Below are 16,881 nucleotides of genomic sequence, written 5' to 3'. Positions count from 1 at the left end.
ATGTAAAAGTCCTTGATATTAACTCCTAATAAAATAAAAATCTCTATAATGCCTTCTGGCTTTAAATGTTTATAATTAACGTGAATAATTATTAGGGAGTTTAGTTAAAGGGAATCCTTTTTAAAGACACATACTGAAGTAGTTTGGGATGAAATGATATAACAGCTGAGATTTGCTATAAGCACAGTAGCTTTGCATAGAGGCATTGGCTATATTTTGTGTGTTATTGAAGTCAGGTTACAGGTACATGACAGTTTGTTAAAACACCACTGTTTGATTTGTATCTGAAATTTTCATACTGTGAAAAGCCAAAAGGCAGAGAGAAAACTCAGGGCAATTTCTATTTAGTCCACATGCTACCTGATTAAGGCTACTTCTTTTTTTTTTTTTTTCTTAATGTTTATTTATTGGGGGGAGGGGTGCAGAGAGAGAGAGGGAGACAGAGGATCCGAAGCAGGCTCTGTGCTGACAGCAGTGAGCCCAATGCAGGGCTCAAATTCACAAACTGTGAGATCATCACCTGAGTTGAACTTGGGCACTCAACTGATTGAGCCACCCAGGCACCCCAAGGCTATTTCTGAAGCAAACTTTGATATTAAAATAAATGGTAACAATTTTAAATGACTGCCAAAATGCCTAAGAGTTCAAGGATTTGAGAATTTGATTATGTTTTCAAATAAGCTGTTAATTCATTTTTAACTAAAGGAAACTTATTATAATTAAATGTTACAGCAAAAAATTACATTAGGATTTAAGATTATTAATGAAATGAACACGTTAACCTAGAACCTTAAACACTTGGGAGATTTTTCCCAAGAGAAATTTCAGGGTATGTTAACAATTTCTGTCTTTAAGTACATAATTACATATCAATAGTTCAAATGATGACATGTTGGATATTTCTGCAACAGAATCTACCACTGATTGTAAAGAGAACTGAGACATAAGTATACAATGCGTTCCCTTTCTTACCTTGAAGATGTGAGTTCTCTAAGAACTCTTCGTGAGTGTCTTTTGCTTCTCCAGGCTTTGTTGATCGATACTCACTCCTCAGAGAGATCTTCCACCATCTAAAGATTACCTGTGATTGGATAGAAGGGAATAGAAATTAAAGCTGATCTCAATACCAACAGCTACATTTTGGTCTGGGATTTTGAAAAATTGCTGCAGTATGCACATAAGTCTGTGTGTCCAACATTAGCTATAACTTTGCAATCTGGCATTGAATTAGAAATGAGATCAGTGCATCTAACATTTCCCTTAGAGATCAGGGTGACAAAATCGAAGTGCTAGAAGGGATCTTAAAAATCTATCAAGTCAGGGGGCACCTGGGTGGCTCAGTCAGTTGAGCGTCTGACTTGGCTCAGGTTATGAACTAGCGGTTCATTAGTTCGAGCCCCGCATCAGGCTCTGTGCTGACAGCTCAGAGCCTGAAGCCTGCTTCAGATTCTCTGTCTCCCTCTCTCTCTGTTCCTCCCCTGATCGCACTCCGTCTCACTGTCTGTCTCTCAAAAATAAAGAATTAAAAAAAAAAAACCTTTTTTTTAATCTATCAACTTGGGGCACCTGGGTGGTTTAGTCTGTTAAGCATCCAACTTCAGCTCAGGTCATGATCTCACAGTTTGTGAGTTCGAGTTACACGTTGGGCTTTGTGCTGACTGCTTAGAGCCGGGAGCCTGCTTCAGAGTCTGTGTTTTCTTCTTTCTCTGCCCCTACCCGCTCATGCTCTGTTTCACTCTCAAAAATAAACATTAAAAAAATTTTTTTTAATCTATCAAGTCAGTTGATGTTAAAAACACGCAGACCCAGGTGGCTATCTGTCTTTTGAGGATCTCTGAGAGCAGAAATTCTCTAACTTGGGAAGCCAGTTCCAAAATAATTGCTCCACTCTCTGCCTCCCTTCCTGTTTACAAGGCAGACAAGATGAGTGGATACTTTTCTCTAGAGAAGGACAGTTACACGGCCAGGGCCGGGGAAAGCACCATTGTGCTTTGTTTGATGCATGTAAGTGTCATTACACAGGACAGTTCTTGGTAACGGATCTGCTGATAGTCCATTTGTCTTCTCTGAGCATGGTGGTTTATTTGAAGCAAACCTCATCTCCCTGGTTATCAACTGCATGTAAGTTCTATGTTGATTTCATGGCAGTGTCAACTCCCGGCCATAATAAGGAGTCCCACAAAGCTTACTAAATTTATCTCACATTTTTCAACCTGTCAACTACTAACCTCAGTAGTTAACTGAGATGCTAACACTTCCACCAAACAAACCAGATCCTTTCTACACTTTGATGAGGGCTTCGAGGGAAGAGATGGGTTAGGAGACAGGGCAGAGAAACTGCTTGCCTTCTTCTCTCACTAGCATCACCGTGTAAGGTTAAAAGACACTGCCCAAGGGAAAACTGTTAAAGCGGGTAAAGCCTGTTATGGCCTCCCTTTATTTATTTCCTCTCCCCTATCCCTACCCACCCATTGCTCCCTAGGGGCCTTACAGGTCTTGGTGCACCTCTTTGGCCCACTGCTCTGGTCCCTACCAGTTCTTTGGCCCTTCTTCATTGTTCTGGAACCCTCACCCCCACCCCAGCCTTTGAACTGCCAGACCATTTCACTCCTTTCCCTGTTGCCTGCAGGCCTGGGCTTCAGCCAGCTTTCCTTTCCTTCTAGAGCTGCCTCCCTGTGTTCTATCATCTCCTGAGGCTTGTCTCCTCCCTACCTCCCCTTCCCTGATATCTCAAAGATAGCTGAGCTCTCAGGGACATGGAGATGAGTTATACCATCTTATCTAGCACTCTGACAGCAGAAGGTAGGTCCTTTCAAGGGTTATGGTTCATTTAGATGTAGTGCTGGTTGCTACAGATGAGGGGGTAAGAATGTGTACATTACAAAACTCTATGTGGCAGCGGATTCGTTTCAGAAAAATCCCTTAACCTGGGGCACCTGGATGGCTCAGCTGGTTAAGCGTCAGACTTCAGCTCAGGTCATGATCTCAATGTTTGTGAGCTCTAGCCCCACAATGGGCTCTCGGCTGTCAGCACAGAGCCCGCTTTGAATCCTCTGCCCACACCCCCACCCCCACCTTGTGTGCACACACACACACACTCTCTCTCTCTAAAAGAAAGAAAGATTTAAAAACAAAAAAGAAAAGAAAATCCCTTAATCTGCCACTTTTGATTTTTCTAAGCATGAGTCACACCAAAATTGTCCTCTTAAAACTTTTTCTACCCCATCTCCACAGAGGTGGGGTATATTAGTCGCTAGGGCTTCTTCCCAGTTCTGGAGGCTGGAAGTTCAAGATCAAACTGTCAACAGGTTTGGCATCTCTGAGGCCTTTCTCCTTGGCTTACTGATGGCCGCTTTCTTGCTGTGGCCTCACATGGCCTTTCCTCTGTGCATGTGGCTCCTCAGTGTCTCTGTCTCTTGTTATCAGGACACTGGTCATATTGGATTAGGGCCCCATCTTTATGACCTCATGTAATTTTAATTACCTACTCAAAGGCCCTATCACCAAATACAGTCAACCTGAGGATTAGGGCTTTAACTTAGGAATTTGAGGGGGACACAATTCAGTCCATAACAGAGTTCTCAGTTATAGGATCCGTTCTTGATTCTGATACAGAGGGGTATCAGTAGAAAGAGCATGAATTCTGGAGGGAGACAGAACTTTGCTGTTTAATCTCTCTGCACTTCTATTTCCTTTTTTATCCTCTTTCTACTAGATATCATTACAATTAATATTAAATATTACAAATATTCCTTTCTATTGAATGAAGATGCTATGCAATCTGAATCTAATGCTGGTTTTTTTTTATACCACATGTTCTAGAACTTTGAGAACTAATTGGGGGGTCAGAAATAATTTAGGGCACCTCTTGCAACTCCTACAGATGAGCAAAAGTTTCCAAGAGGTTAAGTTAGAAGTGGTAAGCTGGGGCGCCTGCGTGGCTCAGTCGTTAGGTGTCCAACTTTGGCTCAGGTCATGATCTCACAGTTCATGGGTTCGAGCCCCGCGTCACCCTCTGTGCTGACGGCTCAGGGCCTGGAGCCTGCTTCGGATTCTGTGTCTCCCTCTCTCTCTGCCCCTCCACTGCTCACACTCTGTCTCTCTCTCAAAAATAAATGAACATTAAAAAAGAAGAAGAAGAAGAAGAAGAAGAAGAAGTCGTGGATTGTCCCTCTCTGTGACCGAACCACCAGGAGGTATGTTACAATGAAATTGAGTCTCAAATTGAATTCTGCCACATCACCAAGAGGGCACAAGAGTCCAAACTACGTTTCTGGAAGCTCAGCGCAGTCCCCTCCTCGCCGACCACTGGGGATGCTGAGTGGGGCCTGGGTGGGAACCTTTGCCGGAACGTTTCTCTCTGCTACAAGGATACCCATGTTACAATGACATAATCAGCTACACTTCTAGCCAGATCACACAACCAAATCCTTAGTTAGTGGACGATTCGGGAACAGATGGGGTTTTAGAACGGTCACTACTCCAGCCATGTTATATGACCAAGCTTACTTCTTCTTCTTTTTTTTAAATAACTTCTTTTATTTTTTTAATGGTTTTATTTATTATTGAGAGACAGAGAGAGACAGAGCACCAGCAGGGGAGGGGCAGAAAGATGGGGGAGACACAGAATCTGAAGGAGGCTCCAGGCTCTGAGCTGTTAGCACAGAGCCTGACACGGGGCTCACACTCACAAACTGCGAGATCATGACCTGAGCCAAAGTTGGATGCCCAACCGACTGAGCCACCCAGGTGCCACGATGGCAAAACATTAAAAAAGTCAGAGACAGTGCTCGCTTCAGCAGCACATATACTAAAAAAAGTCAGAGACACTTGTACGATCTTACTTGTCAGCCTCATATCTTGCTTGTTACTCATTTCATCAGCAAAAAATTATTTCCGACATTCATCATACTAATTAATCAACTAACTCTCTGGTGCTGATTTAGGTGGCCATATTTGAACTGCTTGGCAATAATGGCCTCTAGAGGGAGGATCCTCAGGGCACAGACTCAAGTCAACTTGCACACAGATAAGTATCCTACTGGCTCCTCTGAGGTATTTGAAGTAAATTACTGAGAATATAACACTAGCCTAGGGGAAGAAGGCTGGCTAGACCCAGAATCCAAGCCTCCTCACTTCAAACGCATAAACTCAAGGTTTGTTCTGAGGCACGAAGCTTTCTTCAAGTATGACCTTTATCCTAAAGGTCACCAGGTCACCTCTACAGAGCAGTACACAGAATCACTACTTAGCTTTGTCAAGACTCCATTATGTTCCATATATTGTACTTATTAAAACAGAAAATATTAAATATTTTCTACCACTTACTATCCTTCAGATTGGTAAAGGCATTCTTTCTTTCCTTTTTTTAAGTGACAAAGCCTGATATTAGTAAGGACAAGGAAGATTAAAAGTCCTTAATAATCATTGAGAGAGGTGTGACTTGGTTTGGCAATGCCTATCAAAAGGTCATTCATACCTTTTGACCTAAACATTCTCCTTGTTAAGAATTTATCCTTAGGAGGGGCACCTGGGTAGCTCAGTTGGTTAAGCGTCCAACTCTTGATTTAGGCTGAGGTCATGGTCTCATGGTTCTTGAGTCTGAGTCCCACATCAGGCTCTGCACTGACAGTGTGGAGCCTGCTTGGGATTCTCTCCCTATGCCTCTTTCTCTCTGACCCTCCCTGTCCCTCTCTCTCTCTCAAAATAAAGAAACTTAAAAAAAAAAAAAAAGGAATTTATCCTTAGGAATTTGCCAGAAAATGTCTATAACATTTTTCATATGTATGTCACAGGTTAGTTACAATAATGAAAAATCAGAACAGACCTAAGGGTTTGATAGTTGGGACTAATTAAAAAATGATGACACATTTAGATGATGGAATACTTTGCAGCCAATAAAATACTACGTGAAAAAAAGTAACCTAGAACAATGCTAATAATGATTTATTACAAGGCTCAGAAGCATATACACCACTAATCCAAATACTGAAAGGCAAGTATTTTACATGCAGAGGGAAGGAACGTCAGAGAGGCAGCAAATACAATCGTTTCACATGCCAGGTGGGTGGAGCCTGAAGGAAGCAGAATAGAAGGCATCCCCAAATATTTGTGAGTTGATTGCTGCCTATTACAATATTAGTTCATTAGCCCATTTTAGCTTCATACATTCATAATTAGCTATTGTCACGTATGTAACTATTTTGAAAATGTTCAAGTCTATAAATACTGGTTTAAGCATCTTGTTCTTATTAACCATGCATGTTTTGTTAACGAACATGCAAGAAAAGCTGCAGAAGGGCTTGCACTGGTTTCTGCAAGGCTGTGGAGATGTGGCTGGAACATGGGCTCCGCTGTGCCCTCCCCAGATCGCCTGAGTCTCCGGACTGCCTGTGAGCAGTACATGATTGTCTTTTTATAAATGAATAAACCCACCATGGACGGCCGAGATAACTTGCATCTGGGTCTGCTTCTGTGGCCCAGGGAATCTTCTGATCTCACCCGGTCTATTTCTCGTACATGGCCTCATACCCACTCCGGGAAGGATGGAAAGGCAGCCTCCTTAGAGGACACGCACTATGATTTGGTATCTTAGTAGAAAACCTGTGACCACTGGCAGAATTCTTTAACATTTTTATTTATATTTAGCATATTTTTAGACTTCTCCTATATTTCCAGCAAATCTTTGTAATAAACTTGGAAATTGAGCTTATTTTGTTGTTGCTGTTTTTTTTTAATGCCTGCTTATTTATTTTGAGAGAGAGTAAACAGGAGAGGACAGGGCAGAGAGAGAGAGGGAGAGAGAGAACACCAAGTAGGCTCTACACGTTCAGCCCATCACGATCTCATGAACCGTGAGATCATGACCTGAGCTGAAATCAAGAGTCAGACGCTCAATCGAAAGAGACACCCACGTGCCCCTGAGCTTCCTTCAAAAAGAGAGGTCAAAGATTTCTCATTAGCCCCCTGGCATCTCTCCTCCACAGGTTACAAAGGCAAGATGATGAGGCTTTTGTCGTTTCATCTGGCAAGGCCCGTAAACGTTAGGTTCTTTCCACCAATGGGACAGCAACTCACTAAGCATCCCTTGAGGGGACATGGGGGAAAAAAAACGTGGGCCCAGCTGGCATCTCAGCATCTGAGTATATTTGGACAACGCACCCCCCACTTGCCCTCCCCCAGGGTTGAGATTGTGCCACTCCCACCACTACCTGGGCTGAGACATCCTGCTAATGGGAAAAAAGCAGAGACCCTGCAATGAGATGGGTCTGGATTTAAACCCTGGTTTCTATCATACACCTTGGGCAAATGTCTTCATCTCTTTTGGCCTCGGTTGCCAAAAATTGCATGCTCTTTACTGTCGTTCCTCAACAGCGTAATTGAGAAGAGCCATCTAGGGGTACCTGGGTGGCTCAGTCGATTGAGCATCTCTCTCAGAAATACAGCATTAAAAAAATTAAAAAAAAAAAAAAGAAGAGCCATCTATCTGTCACCTATCTAGTTAAAAAACAAGGTTACTAATCAAGGGTTAGAGTGACTTGCCTGATACCACACAGCCAATGGGGGATTCCAAATCTTTCTAAGCGTCTGTCTAGGAAATAGTTTTGTAAGGTAGGACACAGGGCTGTTTCTGCTTTGTCTTGCAGACTATTGTTATTCTAACAGATCAAATTTCTCCCTGCTTTGGAAATCATGTATAATTAGGGGATTTCACAGAGTGGGGTCTGAGATACTGTGTCGTGGAGAGCTTGGGAATCAGATCTGTTATTAGGTGAAGAAGGATTTTGTTATCTGAACAGCCTATTGAGAAACGGGGAAGTCAGGACTGCTAGGTAAACTCCACATGTAACTTTACCTCTTGATACCACTCAAAAACTCACAAAGCACCGGTTTTCCAAAAGGTAGAAAGGTCTTATTTTTTAAATGAATTATGGAGATCATTTATTTTATTTCACCTTATTTAAACTAGACCATAATTATGATATGTTTTTGGTGCAAATTTACATCAAATATGTGTTCCTCTTTCTATGTTTGGTTCAGTGTGTCTAAACACAGCAAAACTTAGATTTTCAGCCATCCAAAATTTCACTCTGGAATGGGAGTAAGCATTAGGTATTAAAACCTCAGGAATAAAAGCAAACATTATTTAATTTTTTTAATGTTTTATTTATTTCTGAGAGAGAGAGATAGACAGCGTGAGCAGGGGAGAGTCAGAGAGAGAGGGAGACAGAATCCGAAACAGGCTCCAGGCCTTGAGCTAGTTGTCAGCACAGAGCCCGACACGGGGCTCGAACCCACGAACTGTGAGATCGTGACCTGAGCCGAAGTTGGACGCTTAACAGACTGAGCCACCCAGGCACCCTAAAGCAAACATTTAAATGGAGAAGGTGAGTCTGAGGTTGAAATAAGAATGGAATAAACCAAATTAATAATAAGGATTGCACTGAAATAGTTCTTTCCTTCAAGAATTCAGAAATAAAGTTGCCCTTGGAGACTACATTAGTAAATATCAGGGGCGCCTGGGTGGCTCAGTCGGTTAAGCATCCGACTTTGGCTCAGATCATGATCAAACGACTCGTGGGTTCGAGCCCCGTGTCGGGCTCTGTGCTGACAGCTAGCTCAGAGCCTGGAGCCTGCTTCGGATTCTGTGTCTCCCTCTCTCTCTGACCCTTCCCTGCTCATGTTCTCTCTATCTCTCTCTCTCAAAAATAAATAAAACATTAAAAAATTTTAAAAAAAGGAATTAATAGCCGTCCTTGTTGGTTGCCACCCACCTGTCTTTTCTAGGGGAGCCCTGACTTGTCCAGCAAACTCTCCCCTCTACATAGCTTGTGCACAGATTGTACGCCTCATCTCTAGCTCCAGGAAGCAGGACATGATTGGTCTAAGTCATTTTTAGTAGTTCTTCCCAAACCCCCACCGGTGATTGGTATGGGCGTGGGATGTGATAAAATTTTGCCAGGGAGACACCACGGGAAGTCTGCAGAAGCTTCCAGAAGATTTTATCATTTATAAGGAGAAACACGTCCCCTTTTGGGGCACTGACCCTGTGCTTTGCTGCTGTGATTGCAGGAGTGGCTGTAGTCATTTTGTGACTATGAGAGGCGCCAGGCTGAGATGACAGCAGTCACCTGCAGGACACACAGAAGCAACAAATTTGGGAAACAAGGAGCCAGAGCACAGTCACTATGTTGGGAACCTCTTTTCCTTTGGATGTGTCTATGTGAAATAATACCATATTTCATCAGACCTAATACACTAGCCATTGTATGTCAGAGCATTATTTTATGTGTCATGTAGAAATAGCTGTCAAAAAATCGAAGTAAATGTTTTTTCAATCATTTGTATTTATTGAAAGTCTCTTATTCTTCGCTAGACATGTACTTCATTATGTTATTCTTCACATCTGAATTACGTCACTAATTTTATAGACTATATTGACACAATATATGTACTTTGTTTCTTTTAATTTTTATTTTTATTAATTTTTAAAATGCTTATTATTTTTGAGAAAGAGAAAAAGCTTGTGCACACGAGCCGGGGAGGAGCAGAGAGAGAGGGAGAGACAGAATCCCAAGCATGCTCTGCATTGTCAGCACAGAGCCTGATGTGGGGCTCGATCTCATGAACTTCGAGATCATGACCTGAGCCAAAATCTAGAGTTGGTCACTTGACCAACTGAACCACCCAGGGATCCCTGTATTTTGTTAAATATAATAAAGTTATACTCCTCTTGTTTATAACTAATAAAGAAAATACAACGGGAATAAATAAATGAAGGTAGAGTCTGAGTCTTCTGGAACACATTGCAAATGAGAATTTTCAATGTTTGACTCAGAATATCGTCATCAAGAACGTGGGGATAACAGCATTACAGTAGTGAACTCTTCAGCTGGCTTTGCAGTTCTGTAGAGCTGGCCTCCTTTTGATTTCTACTTTGGGAGGGCTGTAAACATCTCAGATTCACTCCTATTTCCTCATAGCTTCTGGATTTTCTTCCAAGCTGCTCTTCTGATGCTTGGGCTTCTGAGTTGTTTTCAATTTCTGGCTATTATGAATAAAGTTTCTGTGCTGGTTTTTGTGCACTGGTTTTTGCCTCCTTTTAAGTTGTTAACCATCTTCTATTGCCTCCTTTTAAGTTGTTAACCATCTTCTATTCGTTAGCAATTCTTTGTAATAAATTGTCCCTGGTAAAATAACAATATGGATTCTGTCCCCTCAGTGAACCTTGCTTGAGATCCCTGATATGAATCTTTTGTCATTCATTATATAGGGCACTCGGTAAGAGCTTTTAATTAGGGGACACTTCATGTTTCGGACATTTTCTTGCATAATGTTTCTCGGCAATTCCTTTTTTTCAGATATTGGATGTCCTGGTCTAATTCTTTTATTTTTTCCCAGTTTTCCATCTCTGACCTTTGGTTCTTTTTCTCTAGGAGATTTCCTCAGTTTTATCTTCTAACCCTTCTGTTGAGTTTTTCATTTGTTCCTATCATATTTTTTTATTTTCTAAAAGCTTTTTAACTTTTTCTGAATGCTACTTTTTTATTGTGCACTATTCTTGTCTCATGGATAGAATGCCTCTTCTTATTCTGCCGAGGACATTACTGATGAGTATTTTGTTCTGTCTGTGTGCATTGTCCTTACTTTTTCCAAAATTATATCTCCTGGATTTTGTTGTTCATGGTGGTGTTGATGATTTGATTTGCTTTGAAAAGCCTGGTAATTTTTAGCCGTCCATGTGAATTCAGGAATGGGGTGCTAGGAAGCTGATTGGAAGCTCTGGCATTTGAGCAGGGCTTGTCCAGAGGAGGACTTCATTATAGGATGACCTGCTGGGGCCCTCTGGCTGGAGGATCCTGACTATTAACACCTTTTGATCTCTTTACTTGGCCTGGTCTGATTTGCCAGAGAAGAATTTTCTAGCTGTCTCCCTCCTGAGCCTTGGGAGAGTCAGAGGGAGTCCCCTAAATCAGTATGTAGATTTTCATTTAATCTCTTGCCATATATAATACTGAGTCACTCTATCCCAGTGGCCTGGGGACCTGGGGCCATAGTGTCCCTCTTCACTCTTCCAGACACCAAACTTCCAGTCTTCTGGGGGGTGAAGCAAAACTGTTACTGTTGCTGGTTGTCCAGAGGAGGGGAAGAGATGAAGAAGGCGGTTCTAACCACATCTCAAACAAAATTTCAATCATTCCTACTGTTTCCAGGTCCTTCTTTACCCTCACTTTCCAAAGAACCCATTTCTACCCATTCTTGAGCTTTGCTGCTCTGAGATTCCAGGGCACAAATCTGATGGCTTCTCGACTTGCCCACCACGAGTTTAGATTGTAGGTTTCTCAGGACTGTTAAATTAGCTACCAGTAGGTCATCTGACTTGTAGCATGCAAAATTCTTGCCTTTCCTATTGTTTTTGTCTTTGTGGGTTTATGCTTCAGGAAAACCCTGTAATTGTCATTTTAGTGGTGTTGCCAGAGGGAGGGAAGGTACGTAATAGTTTTTTAACTAGAAGCTGTACTTAGTGTATTCGTAAGATGTTTAAAATGCTATAGAAAATTCAATAGACTATATTTCTTAATTTAACTTACATATATAGGATAAGGTAAATGATTTAGTTGGTACTCAATATTTAACCTTAGGAATATCTATTAAGTTTATAATGATTTTAAGATATCTAAAAGTTTAAAAGAATTTGATCTACAAAAAGAATTTTACATTTGTTTCATTACAGTTTTTCAAACACTTGGTTTGATTTTGTTAGCTTTGTAATTATTCTCTTTAGAATTTAGAAAAGCTTGAGAAAATCAAATACATTAAATTTGTGGTATAGTTTGAAATGCTTAAGGCAATTTATTTAAGTTTGCAAATGGTATTTACATTTAAGAGAATTTAATTTTATTAAGTTTATAAGAGCCATGGCTTTAATTAATAATTTCTAAGATAATCCGATTCAGTTTGTAAACAGTGCTTAAAAGTGTAAGAGATTATAATTTGTTAACTGTAAGAAACTCATTAAATGTTTATCAAAGGATAATGAAACTGAATGTTTTTAATTTTCATTCATAATTACTTGATTTACAATTGAATTTACTAAGTTTGTATTTGAAAGTTTAAAGAAAAATAGGTTTTAGGGGTGCCTGGCTGGCTCAGTCGGTGGAACTTGCGGCTCTTGATCTCAGGGTTGTGAGTTCAAGCCCCACAGTGGGTGTAGAGATTATAAATAAATAAATTTTAAAGAAAAATAGGTTCTTAATTTTTAGCTTTAATTGAATAGCAGTGATAAACAAACTGTAATAAATTAAAATATTTATATTAAATTATAAATAATTACAAATCATTATAAAACAGTTTTCTAAATACGATTAAAAAAAATGATTTAGGAATTTGGGGACAACCTGGTGGCCATTTAGAAAAAAAAAATTGATTTATGCCCAACAACCAAGATAAACTCCAAACAGATCAAAGATCTACATGCTAAAAACGAGACCATACAAGCACTAAAAGGAAAAAATGGTAAATTTCTTTATTATCTTTCCAACGATGTTAAAAACCCAAAAGCCATAAAAGAGAAGATTGATAAGTTTGACTATATAAATATGCAAAACTTGGAAACATGGAAGTGTTTAAAGCAACTTTATTTGTAATAGCTCTAAGTTGGAAAAACCAAAATATCCATCATTTTGTGATAAATAGAAAAATACATCGATAGGACTAAATATTACTCAGCAATAAAAGGAACTGCTGATACATGTGATCACATGGTTGAATCTCAAAAGAATTATGCTAAGTGAAAGAAGCCAGATACAAAAGGCTACAGACTGCCTGATCCCATTTAGGACGGGTTCGGAAAAGGCAAAACGGAAATCAGGTGAGGGGTACTAAAGGGATGGGGTTGGGGGAGAGGAATGTGACCAGAAAGGGACATGAGGGAAATCTTGGGTTGATAAAGATATTCTCTATCTTTACTATGGTGCTGGTATTTCATTTGTCAAGCTCATGGAACCTAAACAGGGTGGTTTTGACTGTATTAAAAGCATACCGAGGCGCCTGGGTGGCTCAGTCGGTTAAGCGTCTGACTTTGGCTCAGGTCATGATCTCACAGTTCGTGGGTTTGAGCCCTGCGTCAGGCTCTGTGCTGACAGCTAGCTCAGAGCCTGGAGCCTGTTTCAGATTCTGTGTCTCCCTCTCTCTCTGATCCTCCCCTGCTCATGCTGTCTCTCTCTCTCTCTCTCTCTCTCTCTCTCTCAGAAATAAATAAAAAAAAAAACAAACATTAAAAAAACCCAAAAGCATACCTTGGGGTGCTTGCTTGGGTGGCTCAGTCGATTAAGTGTCTGATTCTTGGTTTCGGCTCTGGTCATGATCTCGCAGTTTTGTGGGTCCATCCCTGCACTGGGCTCTGTGCTGGCAGCACTGAGCCTCTTTGGAATTCTCTGTCTGTCCCCCTCTTCTCCCCTTTCCCTACTCACTCTGTCTCAAAATAAATAAACTTTAGAAATTTTTTTAAAATGCATACTTTGAAAAGCCTGATTTTTAAAAGCTTATTTACTTATTTATGTAAGCAATCTCTACACCCAACATGAGGCTCAAATTCACGAGGCAAGATCAAGAGTCACACGCTGTTCTGACTAAGCCAGCTACGAGCTCCAAAATGAACTTGATTTAAAACAAACAAATAAAAAAACCCAGCAAACAAAATTAAAAGAAAAATCATGATGGAGGAAGAACATCTGCAATTAAGATCATGCCAACAGACTGATCTCCCTAAAGCGTTTGTAGAAATAGAGAAAAGGCCACCAAATTAATTTTTAAAATGAGCAGGAGACAAAAAAAAGATTTCACAGGAAAAAAATTCACGAGGTCCGTAAACATATGAAAAGATGCTCTGTTTTACTCATAATAATAGAAAAGTATATTCAAATCACAGTGAGATATCATTTCTCATCTATCCAGACTGGCAGCATCCAAAAGACTGAACCAGAAGACTGAAAATATCTTCTGTTCGCAAGAATGCAGGGAAACAGGGAGTCTCACTGTGGTAGGAAGGCTGTGGAGGGAAATCTAGCATGGTCTAACAAAATTTCAGAGGAAGAAAAGGATGATTTATTTAATAAATAGAGTTGACATGATAAGCCATACATCTAAAAGAAATAAATTTAAACCCCTACCTCCAGCAACATTCAAAATTCAAATCTAGACAAACTAATATAATAAACACAAAAAGTATAACTGTAAAGTTTTAGAAAAAATGTAGTACTTTAAAAATAATTTTAGGGGTCCCTGGGTGGCTCAGTAGGTTAAGCGGCCGACTTCGGCTCAGGTCATGATCTAACGGTTCGCGGGTTCGAGCCCCGCGACTGGCTCTGTGCTGACAGCTAGCTCAGAGCCTGGAGCCTGTTTCAGATTCTGTGTCTCCCTCTCTCTCTGACCCTTCCCTGCTCACGCTGTCTGTCTGTCTGTCTCTCTCTCAGAAATAAACATTAAAAAAAAAAGGAAAAAAAATCTATTTAAAAAAAATTTTAATATCATTTTCCAGGCACCTGGGTGGCTCAGTCGGTTAAGCTTCTGACTTTGGCTCAGGTCATGATCTCGCGGTTTGTAGCTTTGAGCCCCACATTGGGCTCTGTGCTGACAGCTTGGGGCCTGGAACCTGCTTGGGATTCTGTGTCTCCCTCTCTCTGCCCCTCCTGCTCAAGCTCTGTCTCTCTCTTTCGCTCTCTCTCTCAAAAATAAACAAACATGAAAATTTTTTTAAAAAATACTGTTTTCCTTTGAGAAAATGGTACAGGGACAAAGGATAGTATCACACTGAGCATAATTATGCACACTTTTTATTATTATATATTATTGAAGTGCAGTTGATATCCAGTGTTATATTAGTTTTAGGTGCAAGACACAGCGCAATTTTATACGTTATCCAACGCTCACCAAGTGTAGTTACCATCTGTCACCATATGACGTTATTTTAATATTATTGGTTATATTCCCTATGCTGTACTTTTCATCTCTGAGACTTACTTATTTATTTATTTTTTATATTTTTATTTATTTCTAGGAGAGAGAGAGAGACAGCGTGAGCAGGGGAGGGTCAGAGAGAGAGAGGGAGACACAGACTCCGAAATAGGCTCCAGGCTCTGAGCTGGCAGTCAGCACAGAGCCCGACGCGGGGCTCGAACCCATGAACCGCGAGATCATGACCTAAACGAATGTCGGATGCTTAACCGACTAAGCCACCCAGGTGCCCCGAGACTTATTTATTTTAATACTGGAAGTATTTTTCTTTTTTTTTTGAAAATTTTTAAGTTTATTTATTTAGAGAGAGACAAACACAGCGCGAGTAGGGGAGGGCCAGAGAGACGGAGGGAGAATCCCAAGCAGGCTCCCACTGTCAGCACAGAGCCCGGTGCAGGCCTCGAACCCATGAAACCTTGAGCCCAGCACAGAGCCCGGTGCAGGCCTCGAACCCATGAAACCTTGAGCCAAAAGTAAGAGTCAGATGCTTAACTGACTGAGCCACCCAGGTGCCCCAATACTGGAAGCTTTTTTTGTTTACCTCTTAACCCCCTTCACCCATTTCACCCATCCCTTTACCCTCCTTCCCTCTGGCAACCACCAGTTTGTTCTCTGAATTTAATATATTTTTTAATTACACACGTTTTTAATATCATCCTTATTCTCAGACTGAAATCTTGGAATCAGAATTCCAGACTCTGACTGATCAGAAGCTATTATTTTATTTATTATTATTAGAAGCGATTTATTGATAATTCACTATAGAGGTGGTACTGATTAGTTTTGTTTCCTCCTCCTATATTTTGAGACCCAGAAATGCAACTTTAAGCAATATTCTTCTATTACAATAAAGCAAATTGGAGGTCCTACAGAATTCATGACGACTGTAATCTTCTCCTTACCATGCATAAAAACATGGGCACTTATACCCCAGACACTATAATGACATTAGGAAGATTTTCTGAAGGCAAAACTTCTACAACATTTTGCACAAAAGAAGGAAGATATGTAAGAAAACTACATATACTAATGATAAAAGTCTTTCCAAAAGAAAATGGGCAAAATCTCACATACTTATGATGCAGGAGAAAAAAGTCATATAAGCAAGAAGAGGATAGGGAGCCTGGCTGGCTCAGTTGGAAGAGCATGTGACTGTTGATCGCGAGGTCATGAGTTTGAACTCCACGTTGGTCTTAGAAATTACTGAATTAAAAAAAAAAAAGCAGCAGTAAGAAGATAAAACAGATGTCACACCAAAGTGGATGGGATGTCACAGACTGACTGTGGTCCTACATTGTGAAGGTACAAATGGGGTTTCAAGGGGGTTCGAACAGTTGGTTTGGACCCAGAGGGACATTTCCAGTGCCGGGACTTCATCCCAGGGTGCCCCTGGGAAGGTCTTGTAGCCTCTGCCTGCTTGCTCCTATCAATTACAACTTCTAGGAGGATTAAAATGAAATGATAGATGTAAAAGCGCATAGCAGAGCACCAGATATGGACTTATTTTTCTATTCTATAAAATTACCACTGGAATTGGTTTCCATAAGAGGTTAAAAATACAGACGCAGCTCCCCAGGTTTAGAAGAGGCACAAATCTGCTCTTGTACTAGTTGCATCTAGCTGGACAACCTGATGAATGAAACCCACAATTTTCTCAGGCTGGAGATGGGGGGCTCGTTCCCAAGTACAGAAAGGCAGTGTGAGTCAGGGCCATGCCATTCAATGCTAAAACACATTTTTGCAGAGGCCTGACCCCAAAATACTAAGTGTGTCTGCCAGATGGGCGTGCTAAAAATCTCAATGAAATTCAAAGTGCTCCATAAACAGTAAGATCAAGCCAAAAAAAAAAAAAAAAAAAAAAGACTC

The 16,881-nt window shown here is 40.6% G+C and overlaps 1 protein-coding gene across 2 annotated transcripts in view; it reads right to left on the bottom strand.

The window, feature by feature from the left end:
• Positions 1-16,881, bottom strand: part of FBXO36 (F-box protein 36) — an 86,090-nt gene that overhangs the window by 27,784 nt on the left and 41,425 nt on the right. For both annotated transcript variants that reach the window (XM_077761357.1, XM_077761358.1), the window contains one exon: positions 973-1,081. In XM_077761357.1, the coding sequence (XP_077617483.1) occupies positions 973-1,081 (109 nt within the window). The remainder of the gene's footprint in view (positions 1-972; positions 1,082-16,881) is intronic.

Source organism: Crocuta crocuta, unplaced genomic scaffold, assembly GCF_008692635.1.
Source record: "Crocuta crocuta isolate KB4526 unplaced genomic scaffold, BGI_CrCroc_1.0 scaffold516, whole genome shotgun sequence".
NCBI classification, from domain to species: Eukaryota; Metazoa; Chordata; class Mammalia; order Carnivora; family Hyaenidae; genus Crocuta; species Crocuta crocuta.
Note: the sequence above shows the minus strand (reverse complement) of the source record. Positions and strands in the feature narration are given on the sequence as shown.